The sequence below is a fragment of the Xiphophorus couchianus genome, chromosome 5 (genome assembly GCF_001444195.1).
Source record: "Xiphophorus couchianus chromosome 5, X_couchianus-1.0, whole genome shotgun sequence".
Classification (NCBI taxonomy): Eukaryota; Metazoa; Chordata; class Actinopteri; order Cyprinodontiformes; family Poeciliidae; genus Xiphophorus; species Xiphophorus couchianus.
In genome coordinates this window covers 37,108,889-37,121,043 of record NC_040232.1, presented here as the reverse complement: position 1 = coordinate 37,121,043, position 12,155 = coordinate 37,108,889, and the positions used below count along the sequence as shown (strand labels likewise).

General features: G+C 39.9%; 1 protein-coding gene across 1 annotated transcript; it reads right to left on the bottom strand.

Annotated features, from left to right (window-relative positions):
- Positions 1–1,463: 1,463 nt before the first annotated feature.
- Positions 1,464–4,918, bottom strand: rps3a (ribosomal protein S3A). Its single transcript, XM_028018932.1, has 6 exons — positions 4,770–4,918; positions 4,189–4,292; positions 3,281–3,468; positions 2,034–2,242; positions 1,824–1,933; positions 1,464–1,631 (listed from the first exon to the last, which is right to left on the bottom strand). Exons 1-6 carry the CDS (start codon positions 4,829–4,831, stop codon positions 1,504–1,506), a joined length of 801 nt encoding a protein of 266 aa, XP_027874733.1. The 5' UTR covers positions 4,832–4,918; the 3' UTR covers positions 1,464–1,503.
- Between the last annotated feature and the right edge of the window lie 7,237 nt (positions 4,919–12,155).

The window sequence follows — 12,155 nt, the reverse complement described above, 5'->3', positions numbered from 1 at the left end:
CCCATTAGGGACAAGGGTGAACAGAAAATGGATGGATGGATGGATGGAAACTGTTTTTAATGTACTTGATAACTCAAATGTACAAGATTAAATGCATTATAACAATTCAGTTCAAGAACTGAAACTCAATGTCATTACAACGATCTTTTAGGTTGTTGTTTTTCTTTCTTTGCTTCCAGTTAATGGAAAACCCAGAATTCAGCTTCTCCGAAAATTTGACTGGAAAGGACCACAAATTGTGGCAGAACCTAATCATGCGAGACACCAGATATGACAGTTATTCTCTACAAACATCGACCCCTATGAATCGACTGCATCAGTTCATGGGAAGTTTAGTGGAAAGAAAACGTAAACAAGTCAATAAGAGGAACCAGTTTTGATTGAGAAGCAAAGCCCATCAGAACGTTGGGTGGAGATTCATAAGGTGTGGAGTGGAAAAATCCCAAGATCTCCCAGCTATGATGATGGAGGTGGAAGCATCATGGTTTGGGGAAGCTTTTTTAGACAACTGCACGGTGTGGAGCAGAAGACGGTGTCCAGGTGTCCTCAGAGCAACGACCTTCTGTCAGAACACAGGAGAGGCTGGACTCCAGCGTTTCATGGTTCTGAAGCGACCCAATTGGGAGGTTTCAGCTCCCAATAGAAAGGGAGCTGAAACCTGAAAGCTATGGAGAAGTGAACCAGAACCCCTGCTGACCTGATCCAGAACCACAACATATTAAGCTCTAATTTATTACTTATTTTATACAATAAAACAATATGGTTTTCCTTTAATGAAGATACTAATAGCTGAGGTTTTCCCAATGGTGACAGTCGCCATAGGAACTCTGTGCAAGTGAAGAAACTCTGGGTGTGTCAAATATCTGAGTCATAGTGTCAGCCTGCTCCCGGGCCAGACCTCACTCACTAACATCCACACTGAGGAGAAAAACCAAGCTGTTTGCTCAGAGCCTCAGCTGACCACCTCCAGAACTCACTGCAGCCATTACAGCAGGAAGTATTTCACTGTGACGGTCAAGACCTCGTAGCTCTGGAAAACAACCTCTGAACTTTCCATTAATCCCTCATTTTTCTATTAAAAATGTTTTCTTAAGGAGTGCTGTGGTGGTGGAGGGGTTAAGCACAACCGACATATGTGGCTGTCGCAGGTTTAATTCCCAACCTGGTGACCTTTGCCGCATGTCCCCCTCTTCTCTAATTACCCACTTTCCTGTCAATTCACTATCAAATAAAAGCCTCTAGAGCCAATGAAACCTTAAAAAAATGTTTTCTTAAAACAGTTCTGAATTTTTTTTTGTTTTGTTTTATGGATATCACAAAATAACAAAACCCCAAAGCTTTAAAAACTGTGAACACTATGAATCAAGTTACTGAAATAAACTCATTATGTATTGAATATGAAATTTTATAATAAGAACTGACACCAAAACCAGCTCCTTCACAAACACACAGCCACAGAGGGGTTTGTTGGTCATTTACATGTTTTATTAAATCTGTTGGTGTTCAGACAGTCTCCTGGATGGGGGGCTCATAGCCGTCGGCCCTCTCCACCTTGGCTCCGGTGTCGTCCCCAGAAACCTTAGCGGTGGTGGTGGAGCCGCCTTCGCCGTGGAGCTCCATCAGTTTGCCCACTGCAAAGAGAAATAACAAGTTTGTTGCTTTTCCTCCCACCAGTAACGGTGCTGAAGCGGTGATGTCCGCGTTAGAAAGGAGCATCAGCAGATCTCAAAAAGCAGTAATCAGGCAATCATATGGGACCGAAACAGTCATCACGAGCTCCAAGAGCTCCCACATGGCCGTGAGAACTGCCGAGGTGGACCTACGTTCAAACTTGGGCTTCTTCAGCATCTTGACCTTGCGGACGTAGACGTCATGTAGGGGGTAGATGGACTGACACGCCTTCTCTATGTCTTTGCCGACGCTGTCTGGGATCCTGAAACGCACCATGAAAAACAAAACGCGTCAAACATCTTCCACCCAACCGTCAGGAGTTCAGCTTCGACTTCCCTCTGCTGCTCAGGAAGTGGACTTACAGCTTGTTGACCACTTCCTTCAGGTCGTTGGTCTGGACCTCGCGCGTCATGATCTCCATCATCTTCTTGCGGATCTGGCGGACCTGCTGGTGCTGGGCATACGACGTCTTCCTGATCTGGTTGGTGCGCTTCTTTGTGAAGCCCACGCAGAAGAGACGCAGGAGGTATCCGTCGGTCGTCTTCACGTCCACGTGGGCCTCGATCATGGTCTGAGGAAAAACACCGGGACGCATTCTCAATCTACTGATCAACGCAAATTACAAGTGTGGAGTTTAACTCCTACGATCTAAAGATCTATTTACAAGGCTGATCCAGGTAGAAAACACACGTGTTTAAGTTTCCATGTCGACCAGACTGTACGTGAATCTGAACGCCGAATCAGAGAGCAACCATGACACTTTCACTACAGAGGTTTTGTTGCCAATCCAAAGCACCTGAACAACAATATATGGAACGATGACTAGTAATACTTCATCATGCCACATCTCAATGTGATGCTTTAGCTTCTCTAAACAGTCATGCTCACTGATGCACTAATTAGCCACATCCAGTGTTGACTTGTAACCATTGTTACTTGTCTCTGCAACATTTATACTCAAATTGGGAAATCATATTCACAAACTAGAGATGGACCAATCAAACTGTATCTGAATCGGTGCCAGTATAGAAAAAAAAAATCTATATTGGGTATTAGTGACGATGTGGCCGATCCATAAGGACAAATCTACTCAGTATAATTCTATGTTTTTTGCTTTTTTATTTTATTTTACATTAGCTGCTCTGCTCCTATTTGGACTGACTGAACAAATGAAAGTTGTTTTTACATGTTTGACCTAGCTTGTGAAGCCAATTGTATATTTAAGTGTGCTGTACTGGTGCAGGCAGAGTTAGCAAATTCATTTGTAATTTGTATATTTATGTCAGATTTTTTTTTCTTTTAGAAACAACTTAAAATCAATCCAGCACCGTGTTCTGTATCAGCTCATACTAAACCTTTTATATCGTATCAGAAGTGAAAAACAGGATCCCTATTGCAAAGTCTCACATAGTAAACATCTAAACCAGTGTCAACACTGCCATAAAACTAAACCAACTCATCTTCCATTCTTGTTCAGGCTCACAAATGACTTAATTTATTAAATAAATCAATAAATAAAAACCCAGAATAACTGCAGAACCAAACATCATCTGAAAAGCTCACCACGGCTTAACAACGAAGCCACTTCCTGCTCCAAACCGAACATTACCTGCCACTTCTTGACCATAGAGCACATCTTGTCGCGGGTCAGATCCATGCCGTGGAAGTTGGTGAGGCAGTTCTTGCCCTGAACGTCCTCGGTGACCAGCTTGAACTTGCGGAAGGCCACCTCGTCGTTCTGCAGGTCAGCCAAGCTCACCTCGAACACGCGTCCCTTCAGTCCGTCAGAGGCAATCCCTGACAAACAGAGAGGAGAGTCAAGAGTTCAAACGATATGAAGAGGAGTGAAGATTCAGTCTTATCCTGACTGGACTTTCTTTTTTTAGTTCCCACCATGGAAATTCCTCATGAGTTAAAGCCACAAACATCAACTCTCTTTACAAAAAGATAAAATAAAGAGGTCTGAGGAATATTAGGTTAGCAGATGAACATATACAAGAGTAAACCTTTCAAAATTGATATTTTGTTCAACCTTTTGTATCCAGTGGTTGGTGTAAGCTAACCTGAACCACATGCTACCGTGCAACCAATACTGCAGGAAGTATTATGCTCTTCTAACACAACCATTTTCTTTATCTTTGTATTTTTTGTTATACATTGTTCATCTAAATCATTATTATTCTGTTTGTAGTGTAAAAACAAGAAGATGGTGATGGGCAATTTGAATATAGAGCTTGCAAAAATTAAGTGTTCTACTAACCAAGAACGATTTAGAACCAAGCAATTTTCACATTTCAAAAGTAGCTAAGAGTATTACAGAGTCATTTAATTCCAACAATATCTGTGCATGCAAAGCTGACAAATGCTGACTTATTTTCTATTACCAATATCTTTGCTGCAAAACACAAGTTAACTGTTGTGACTAAATGTTAGCTGTACATTTGTCTTCGATGTCAGACCCTGTAGAAAAAAATGGTTACATATTAAAGTGTCCCCGGGTACAAAATGCAGACTTACTGGTTCCCTGAGTCCTGGTGACCAAGGTTTTGCCAATGTTGCGGATGTTGAACATGGCTGGTGCCTTCACATCGTACCAGTCCTTCTTAGAGAACGGGTCCACACTGTGAACAAGAAACAGTTTTTAGCTTTACATCTCTTCAGCATTCTCTAGTGATTCTGAAATGTAACTCAGTCTAACGGGGAACTCTTTCAATTGGTCTGGAGCTAAACTGTGCTGCAGGCAGCTAGCTCATCGCTTAACACAGCCCTGCTAAAGTTGAGCAGCTTTGGCAAATATCGCTGCAATAATAGAGTACGGAGAGACACCGAAGTCTAGCCTTTCTCTAAACATACTGAAAACAGTCTCTGCGCGTTGTGTAAGTTAAACTAAGCGGTAGAAAGCCGCATTAAGAAGTTCTGCTAGAGAGCGTGTCTGAGCTCCATACACAGACACAGAGGCCGGCAGCGACAAGACCAGCGTCCTCACCTCTACCATCTGTTTAATATCAACTTCATCCGTCACATTTCTCTCGCCCAAACAACAACGGTAAGAAGCAGAACACATATTCCATGTATCCGCGAAAGAATTTTTGACTTACATCTTCTTTTTGGCACCTTTTTTGCCGCCTTTGGTCAGCCTCTTATTCTTGCCGACTGCCATGTTGGCTACAGGGAGCGAAAGAGGAGGAAACAGGAAATATCGCGAGAGTTAAGGAAAACATCAAGCCGGGGACGTGACTCGTGAATTATCGCGGGTTCTGGTCATTTCTGCGGGCTCCCTCTGCTGGTTAAAGGCTGCTTACAAAATAATATCTGTGCGGTCAAATTTTAGAATTTTAAACTGAGCTTTCTTTACATGAAAATTATTTCAGCAATCAATGAAAAATATCAGTCATGTTAACTAATATGTTTAGATTTCATAATCTTTTGTAGTAATTATTTCATAGCCTCCAAAACCACCTTTAAAGTATAGGTTTTGTTTATTTTGGTTATTAAGATTAACATAAAACTTGTTTTTCTTTATTCAAATAATGTCAAATTAATAATAACAACGAAAATACAGCTATTAAAATTAATGCAGGTAAAATCTCAGTGTTGTTGCTACCTTAGTCAATTGGGCCTATAATTGTAAGCAAACCTCATGTGTGGTATATATTTGTTACATTTGTTACGACTGGAGTCGTTAAATGTTATTATGTAAATGAGTGTGCAGGTACTTGTTTTTGATTGGTGCCTGGAGGACGACGGGGGACGTCCGATTGGTGGCTTCCCGGATGTGAGGAGTATAAAAGCGGCTGACGTGGACTTCCTGGAAGATCTCTCCTCTGCTCATCTCAACCGGCTACACTGTTTGTTTTGTTTGTTCAACTTCTTGGTTTGGAGTTTGTAGGAGTGAGCTGCCATTTATGTTGCCTTAGTTCTTTCCTGTTTTTTTAGTTAGGGAGGTAAGTTTTTGTCATTTGGTTTATTTATTTTTCGGTTAGGTAAGTTGATTATTATTTAGATAGTTCCTTTTGTTTGTTGTTTTGGCACTAGCTCATTCTGAAGTTATATGCTCCATTTTTGTTATATTTAAATCAAACATATATTTTTTAATAAACATCATTGTAAAATGTTTAACTTTGTATGTGTTGGCTGTTTGGGATGGGACGAGGAGGGACCTTTCATGTTATGATCTGGCCACCCCTAGACGGGTCGTAACACATTATATTTTAAGTTCTTTATTTTGTTCCTTTTGATGATTATGGCCTCCAACTATGAAAACCCCTAAATCAGTTTCTCAAAAAATTTGAGTGTTAATTTGGAAATATTGACCTGTTAAATATTCAAATGGTTGTCTATGGCAGAGATATGTTTGAATGATTTTGTGAAGTTCCCAACCTGAAATCTAAAACTGAACCAAATCGGCCCATCAAAACAGACAACTGATTCAGATGGAGAATTTTTATAGTTACTTAGATTCCCAAAATAAAATCTGCATAAGATGAAAAATGCTAGGTACAAACCAAAGCATCCATCTGTCATTTATTCAATTGGATAGGAACACAAACATACAACAACATTTACTCAAAAATATACTTGACACACCCAATAATGAAACCTGGCTAAACACACATAAATACAGGTGACCCATACTCAATGGTTGTTGATGAGAATAGACAAATACTACACAATTAATGCCCCAAATCTGGGAATTCTTACGCCTTTCATTTAAAATGCAAATGTGAAAGGCTCTTTTCTAGAAAGATCTATTAGTTTATTGAAAAATGGCATGTTTTTTTCAAAATGAGTTATTGTGAATTTTTATTTATTTATTTCAGATTTTTTTTGTTGCCTGCCACAAGTTCTGTCAGCTTTATCAATTTGGTACACTTGGCAAGAAACTTGCGAACTTCGGCTTTCTAGATTTTAGATTAGGAAAGTTTGCCAGTCAGGCTGCAGTGACGTCAAGGGCTTTGCTACCTTTGTCCTTGGAAGAAGCAGGGCAGCTTTTCGTCATGCAACACGCACACACACACAAACACAAACACCTCCACACACACACATAAATGATGCTTGGCTGTCTGGAACCTTTGGCCTTTTCAGTTAACTGTCTTTTTAGTAATTGTGTAAAAAATAGAAAAGGAAAACTTTAGAAGTCCATTTTTGAGTTTGAGTTTTCGTTAGTAGATTTAATTAGAATCTACCAGTACATACCATATGTTTTATTTTTTTAATTTAAATTTTGAAATAATCACATTTCCTATGATGTTCTTATTTATTGTTATTTTAAGTAATAACAGAAATGACAATTGAATAGAAGCATCAATCTATTAATTAGATTGATAGGGAAGACTGTATTAAAACATTCAAAATCAGTTCACCAAACCAACTTAAACTATATGAAAAAGTACACAATAAAAAAATATTCTGCACAGACTCCACAGAAATAGAATAAAATTGTAAATTCCTACAGAAAATGTTTAATCAGCAACTTTTGACCTCAAAGATGCAAAATAAGGTTTCTTTTAAAATATCGGGAGTAAAAGTGATTAAAGTGATAGTTATCGTCAGACATGGCAATACCACAAGCTTTCAACAGGTGTAACTAGTTTCTTTGCATTAACAGGTCAAACAGGCATGTTGACTGTCTCCGCCCCGGCTGCTACAGTGACCCTGCTAGGAATGTTGTCTGTTGGTAAAATGCCTCCAGCTACCAATGCCGACTCCTGAAGGAAATACAAGTAAAAACAAGCAATCCTGTAAAATATGAACAAATAAAACACATGTACCCTCCTTAGCTCTGTAATGTTCGGTTTTTACCAGCTCTGAGCGGTTTAGAAGATGTAGCAAAGATAAAATCATAGAAATACCAACAACAGCTCAATTAGCCGCTTGCTAAAATGAAGTCTGAGTTCAGTTGAAATATTTCATGGTAAGGTAGAAAAATCAACAGCTTGGATCCATTCTGTGTTGCATCAGACTCAGGGTACAGTGGGGTGGAAGCTATTTTCTCCCCACTATTTAGAGTTTCTTTGTACTGACCAGGCTGTGTTTAAAGGCCACACAGTGCTGGTACTGACCATGCCACCCACCTTATGTCCTTACTGTACATCACAAAACTCCAATAATCTCAACCTGCTTTCTGAATCACAACAAGGTGAGAAGTTGAATCTACCAGGAACTTTGGTGGGTCTGAAGGCAAAAGGTTGTTCAACGGGTCTCTAATAACACGTATCTAACCCAGTGGTGGTTGAGTGTATCGAGTGGGTTCTGGTTTTGTTCTTAGTGTGTTCTATGGCCTGAGAGATCACAGATTTTTTTTTCTGCTTTTGAAATATTTACAGCTGATATTTTACATTTCTATTTTAAAGGGGCTTGAAAGGGCCAGTATTATGTGTTTTCCAGGCACATAGTGTCAATAAACTATGCTACCTTCAGTTGTTAGAAAAATGCTATCTATATTAAATATGACCTAAATGAAATTTGACTTTGTAATTTAATGCCCTTAATATCGGGCTTGTGTCTCTTTAAAAACTCCTGCTTTTTCTGAAACTCCACCTTCAGGAAGTCATCACAACATGGCTCCTCTATTAACCCTTTAACAATGTGTTTATCAGCATTGCACTGAGAACTAGCTCACAGTTCCACCACTAATTGCTGCTGGCTAGTCTGAAGGAGCTGAGTGAGGGAGTCACGGGGGAAGGCTTCTCTGCGAGGCAGAAACTCGGAAACTACAGCTCAGAAGAGGAGTAGCACGCCGAAGGCGGGGCTAAGTCCAGCCAGGCGTTTTGCACAGCTGAATGGTTGCCACAGGAGACTAAAGGATTTCTCATGCATGAAATAATCAAAGCAACACTCCGGTGTGTCTTTGATGAGAGGAAAACATTATAAAAGTGAAAAAAAAGAGTCAATTTTACATAATAATGCCTCGCTAATAACATATGCTATTGGAGCCAGTCAGCTGACGTGAGAACATTAAATCAAAAAGCGAGGCCTGTCCCCGGTGGGTGCTGCTGAGGGCTTCCATGGCTCCCAGAGTCCCTGTGGGAACGGCTCCGGTGTACAGGGAGGTCAGAGGCAGCAGTGACATCAGCTGGCTCTGTGGAAACGCTTCCAGCCTCTTCGTCCCCACTGCAGGGTGAATTTGAAGTCAGCGGAGCAGACTGACACAGGGGAAGATGGATTTAGAGCATTTATTACCACAGCTCGGACCGAGCGCAATTAGGATCCGTTCGTGATGCAATCACAGAGTTGGATGAAAGTGGGACCCCTCCTCTAACCGGCTCTGCAAATATCTCACGTGTCAGGGGGTTATGGTGATGGAGGTGATATGAAAAGGCAAGCAAAGCAGAGCTGTCACTTTGCATCAATGTCTGGTCTGCAGAGCCTCGGGATGGAGACATTTCTCCTTGTGCTGTTGTAGAAATAAAATCTTTTCTGTTTTTTTTATTGATTTCTTGAAACCACAAAGCTGCTTGTTGCAAGTTATTTAATGTTTGGAGCTTTCATCTGCGTTGCACGATTGCGTGGTTAATGGAAATGCAGCTAATGACACAAATCTGGCCTGCTAGCACCAGTAATTGATATAGATGGAGACTTTTTTTTGTTTTAATTATAAAGAAATTAAAATCTTCTTTTATGTATTCATCTTTTTAATAACCTTTTTTTTTTGCATTCCAGTGACATTTACTCAAAAGCAGTCAAATCTACTTTAGTTGACTTAATTAACTTAGCTAAATACAACAAACATGGTCCAAAAATCACTCAAACCCTGTTTTCAAAGTTGGGACTTTTTTCTTTTGAGGTTTTTTTTCCACCCAAATTAATACTTGATCAATCCATAAAGAAATTCCGGGAGCTGACAGCACGTTGAACAGGTCTGGGCAGGAAACTTTGGAGCGCATTCTGTAGGATTTCCTCCCACTTCCCCTCATTCGGAGAGTCATGCTTACTACTGATCCCTTTAAAGCAGGGGTCTCAAACTCCAGTCCTCGAGGGCCGCAGACCTACAGTTTCTAGATGTGCCACAGGTACAAAACACTGGAATGAAATGGCTTAATTACCTCCTCCTTGTGTAGATCAGTTTTCCAGAACCTTGCTAATGACCTAATTATTCTGTTCAGGTGTGGTGCAGCAGAGGCACATCTAAAAGTTGCAGGACTGCGGCCCTCGAGGACTGGAGTTTGAGACCCCTGCTTTAAATGGAAAAGCTTTCTCCGATTTCAAAACTCTGACTGAGGTGGAGTTTGTAATTCCGGTCTGCAGTACGGCAGCAGAGTGCGGATTCATCCTGCAGATCAACATCAACCTTGAGACTTTTGTTACGTGCAAGCGGATGCACAAACATCCAGATTGCTAATTTAAATGTGATTGTTTCATTTTTTTTGTTTCAGTTTTTGGGGCCACAGGAGTTTTGCTGTTTTTCTTTTTTATTTTACCAGGATAAAACCCCACTGAGATTAAAAAACCTCTTTTTCAAGGTAGTCCTGGTCGTTAGGCAGCAACGACACAAAATAAATGACACAGTTGAAAGAAAATGTCAAGCTGTCAAAAACATTGTTATTGAATCTGCCTCAAGAACGTTTAGTTTTGGATGTAAAAGCACTAAACAGGAGGAATTCAGTCAATCTCAAAGTTTCTTGTGGCAACTTTCAAGAAGAGGGAGCAGAATTAACTAAAGCTTTATTACCCAATTCAATCCGAGCCAAACGGACGGAAAGAAGAAGCAAATTGTGTGGACAAAAAGTATAAGAGTCAACATTTCTCAGTGTAATTGCAATACAAATATAGACGGGCAGGAGTCCAGTCTGGACAGTCTGGATTTAAAACGAAAAAAATTAAATGCAATTGAACATAGCATTTTAAAAATGATCTGTACATTTTAAAAAAAATTTAAAATTCTTTTATGGATATTACTTGCTTGAATGGCGTGGTCTTTTTGTCTTTCACATTTTGAAGAATGACTAAGAGAATAAGCCAAAAAAAGACTATGTTGCTAATGTTTTATTGAAGTATATTAGGGGTGGGGCAAGTGTGGTCTATTTGGGATCTAAATATGTTAACAAGTAATAAGTTAAGGAAAACAATAAATCACGTAAATGGAAATTATTGGGCTTGTTTTGATTTATCATGTGACTGATTGATTTATTACTTATTGCAACAGTCCTAGACTGCTTTATAGGTTCCTACACTGTTCCTTCAGAGCCGGCTCTAGATTATTTGGGGCCCTAAGCACGGAGTAGCGACATTAGCGGCTTCATCTAGAGACACAGCTATACAGTATAGATAAACTCTGAATCGGTTTTAAAGGCTGTAGGATGAAAGAGAAAGCGTTAGCAGCAAATAGAGCTCAACCAATAAGGTTTGTCCAGGAGAGAGACAGGGAAGAAACTGGAAGTCATGGCGAAGTGTGTCATCTGTAGAAGGATATGCTTTAATTTGTTGGCAACAGATGCCAAACTAGCCTAGCAGCATAACTACAGAGATAGCTCAGGATAACATAAGCCAGTCTAACTATCATCTTGATCAAAGAGGAAAGGTTTAAGCCTAGTCCAGAAAGTAGACAGGGTGTCTGCCTCTTGGACTAAAACTGGGAACTGGTTCCACTGGAGAGGAGCCTGAGAACTAAAAGATCTGCATCACTGTTTTACTGTCAGAACCTCAGCAGTAACCCTGCAGTCTGGTACTGCAGGCTTCTGCTATGGAACATTTGGACCAATGGGATCTCTGATGGATGATGGAGTTCATTATTAAGGGCTTTATGAATGAGAAGGAGAATCTTAGATTCTATTCTGGATTTAACAGGGAGCCAGTGAAGACAAGCTAAAAAAATAAAAAGGAGAGATATGATCTCTGATTTTCATTTTCATCAGAACTAAGGTGGCAGTGTTTTGGGTCAGCTGAAGGCTTTTTATCTGCAATTTGTGGACTTTCTGCTAGTAAAGAATGACTCCAGTCTTGAAGCTAAAATGAAACTGTTAATGGAAACTGCCGAAATGTTTTTTTTGTTGTTTTTTTTAAAACTCCATGCAACAAAGAGACACCGGGCTACTCTACACTTTTCTGTTTAAAAAATATTTTCCCCCTCTTCTACTCAATTCTAATTTTCTGAGAAAATGAAGTTTAGATCTTTATTATCAATAAGATTTAATCATGGAAATTAATGTTTGGAATATATCAGTCTGTGTTTACTGACTTCTTGTATTTTATGGATTTATTTTTAAAACAATCTGAATTACATTAAAAAGCCAGATTTATTGAGATCGACCAGTTTTGTCAAGGTCGTATGACTATATACACAAACACCAGCAATTTGCTTGCTTGTCCGGTGGTCAGAGAGAACAGTTCTGGTTTTGTTTATTGTTCCTCCAATGATCCTGAGCGGAGGCTGAGGCTAGGAGTGAAAATGCCAAGAAATGAGAGATTATTAATTGAACTGCAGCATTCTGAGAAGCCACCTGAGCGGCTCACCTGCCTCACAGCTGAATAGACGTTGGTCTGTA

Coding starts and splice junctions, on each gene's coding strand:
- rps3a (XM_028018932.1), bottom strand. CDS start 4,831: ATGGCAGTCGGCAAGAATAAGAGGCTGACCAAAGGCGGCAAAAAAGGT. Junction 4,293..4,769: donor AAAGGTGCCAAAAAGAAGAT/GTAAGTCAAAAA, acceptor TCTTGTTCACAG/TGTGGACCCGTTCTCTAAGA. Junction 3,469..4,188: donor CACCAGGACTCAGGGAACCA/GTAAGTCTGCAT, acceptor TCTGTTTGTCAG/GGATTGCCTCTGACGGACTG.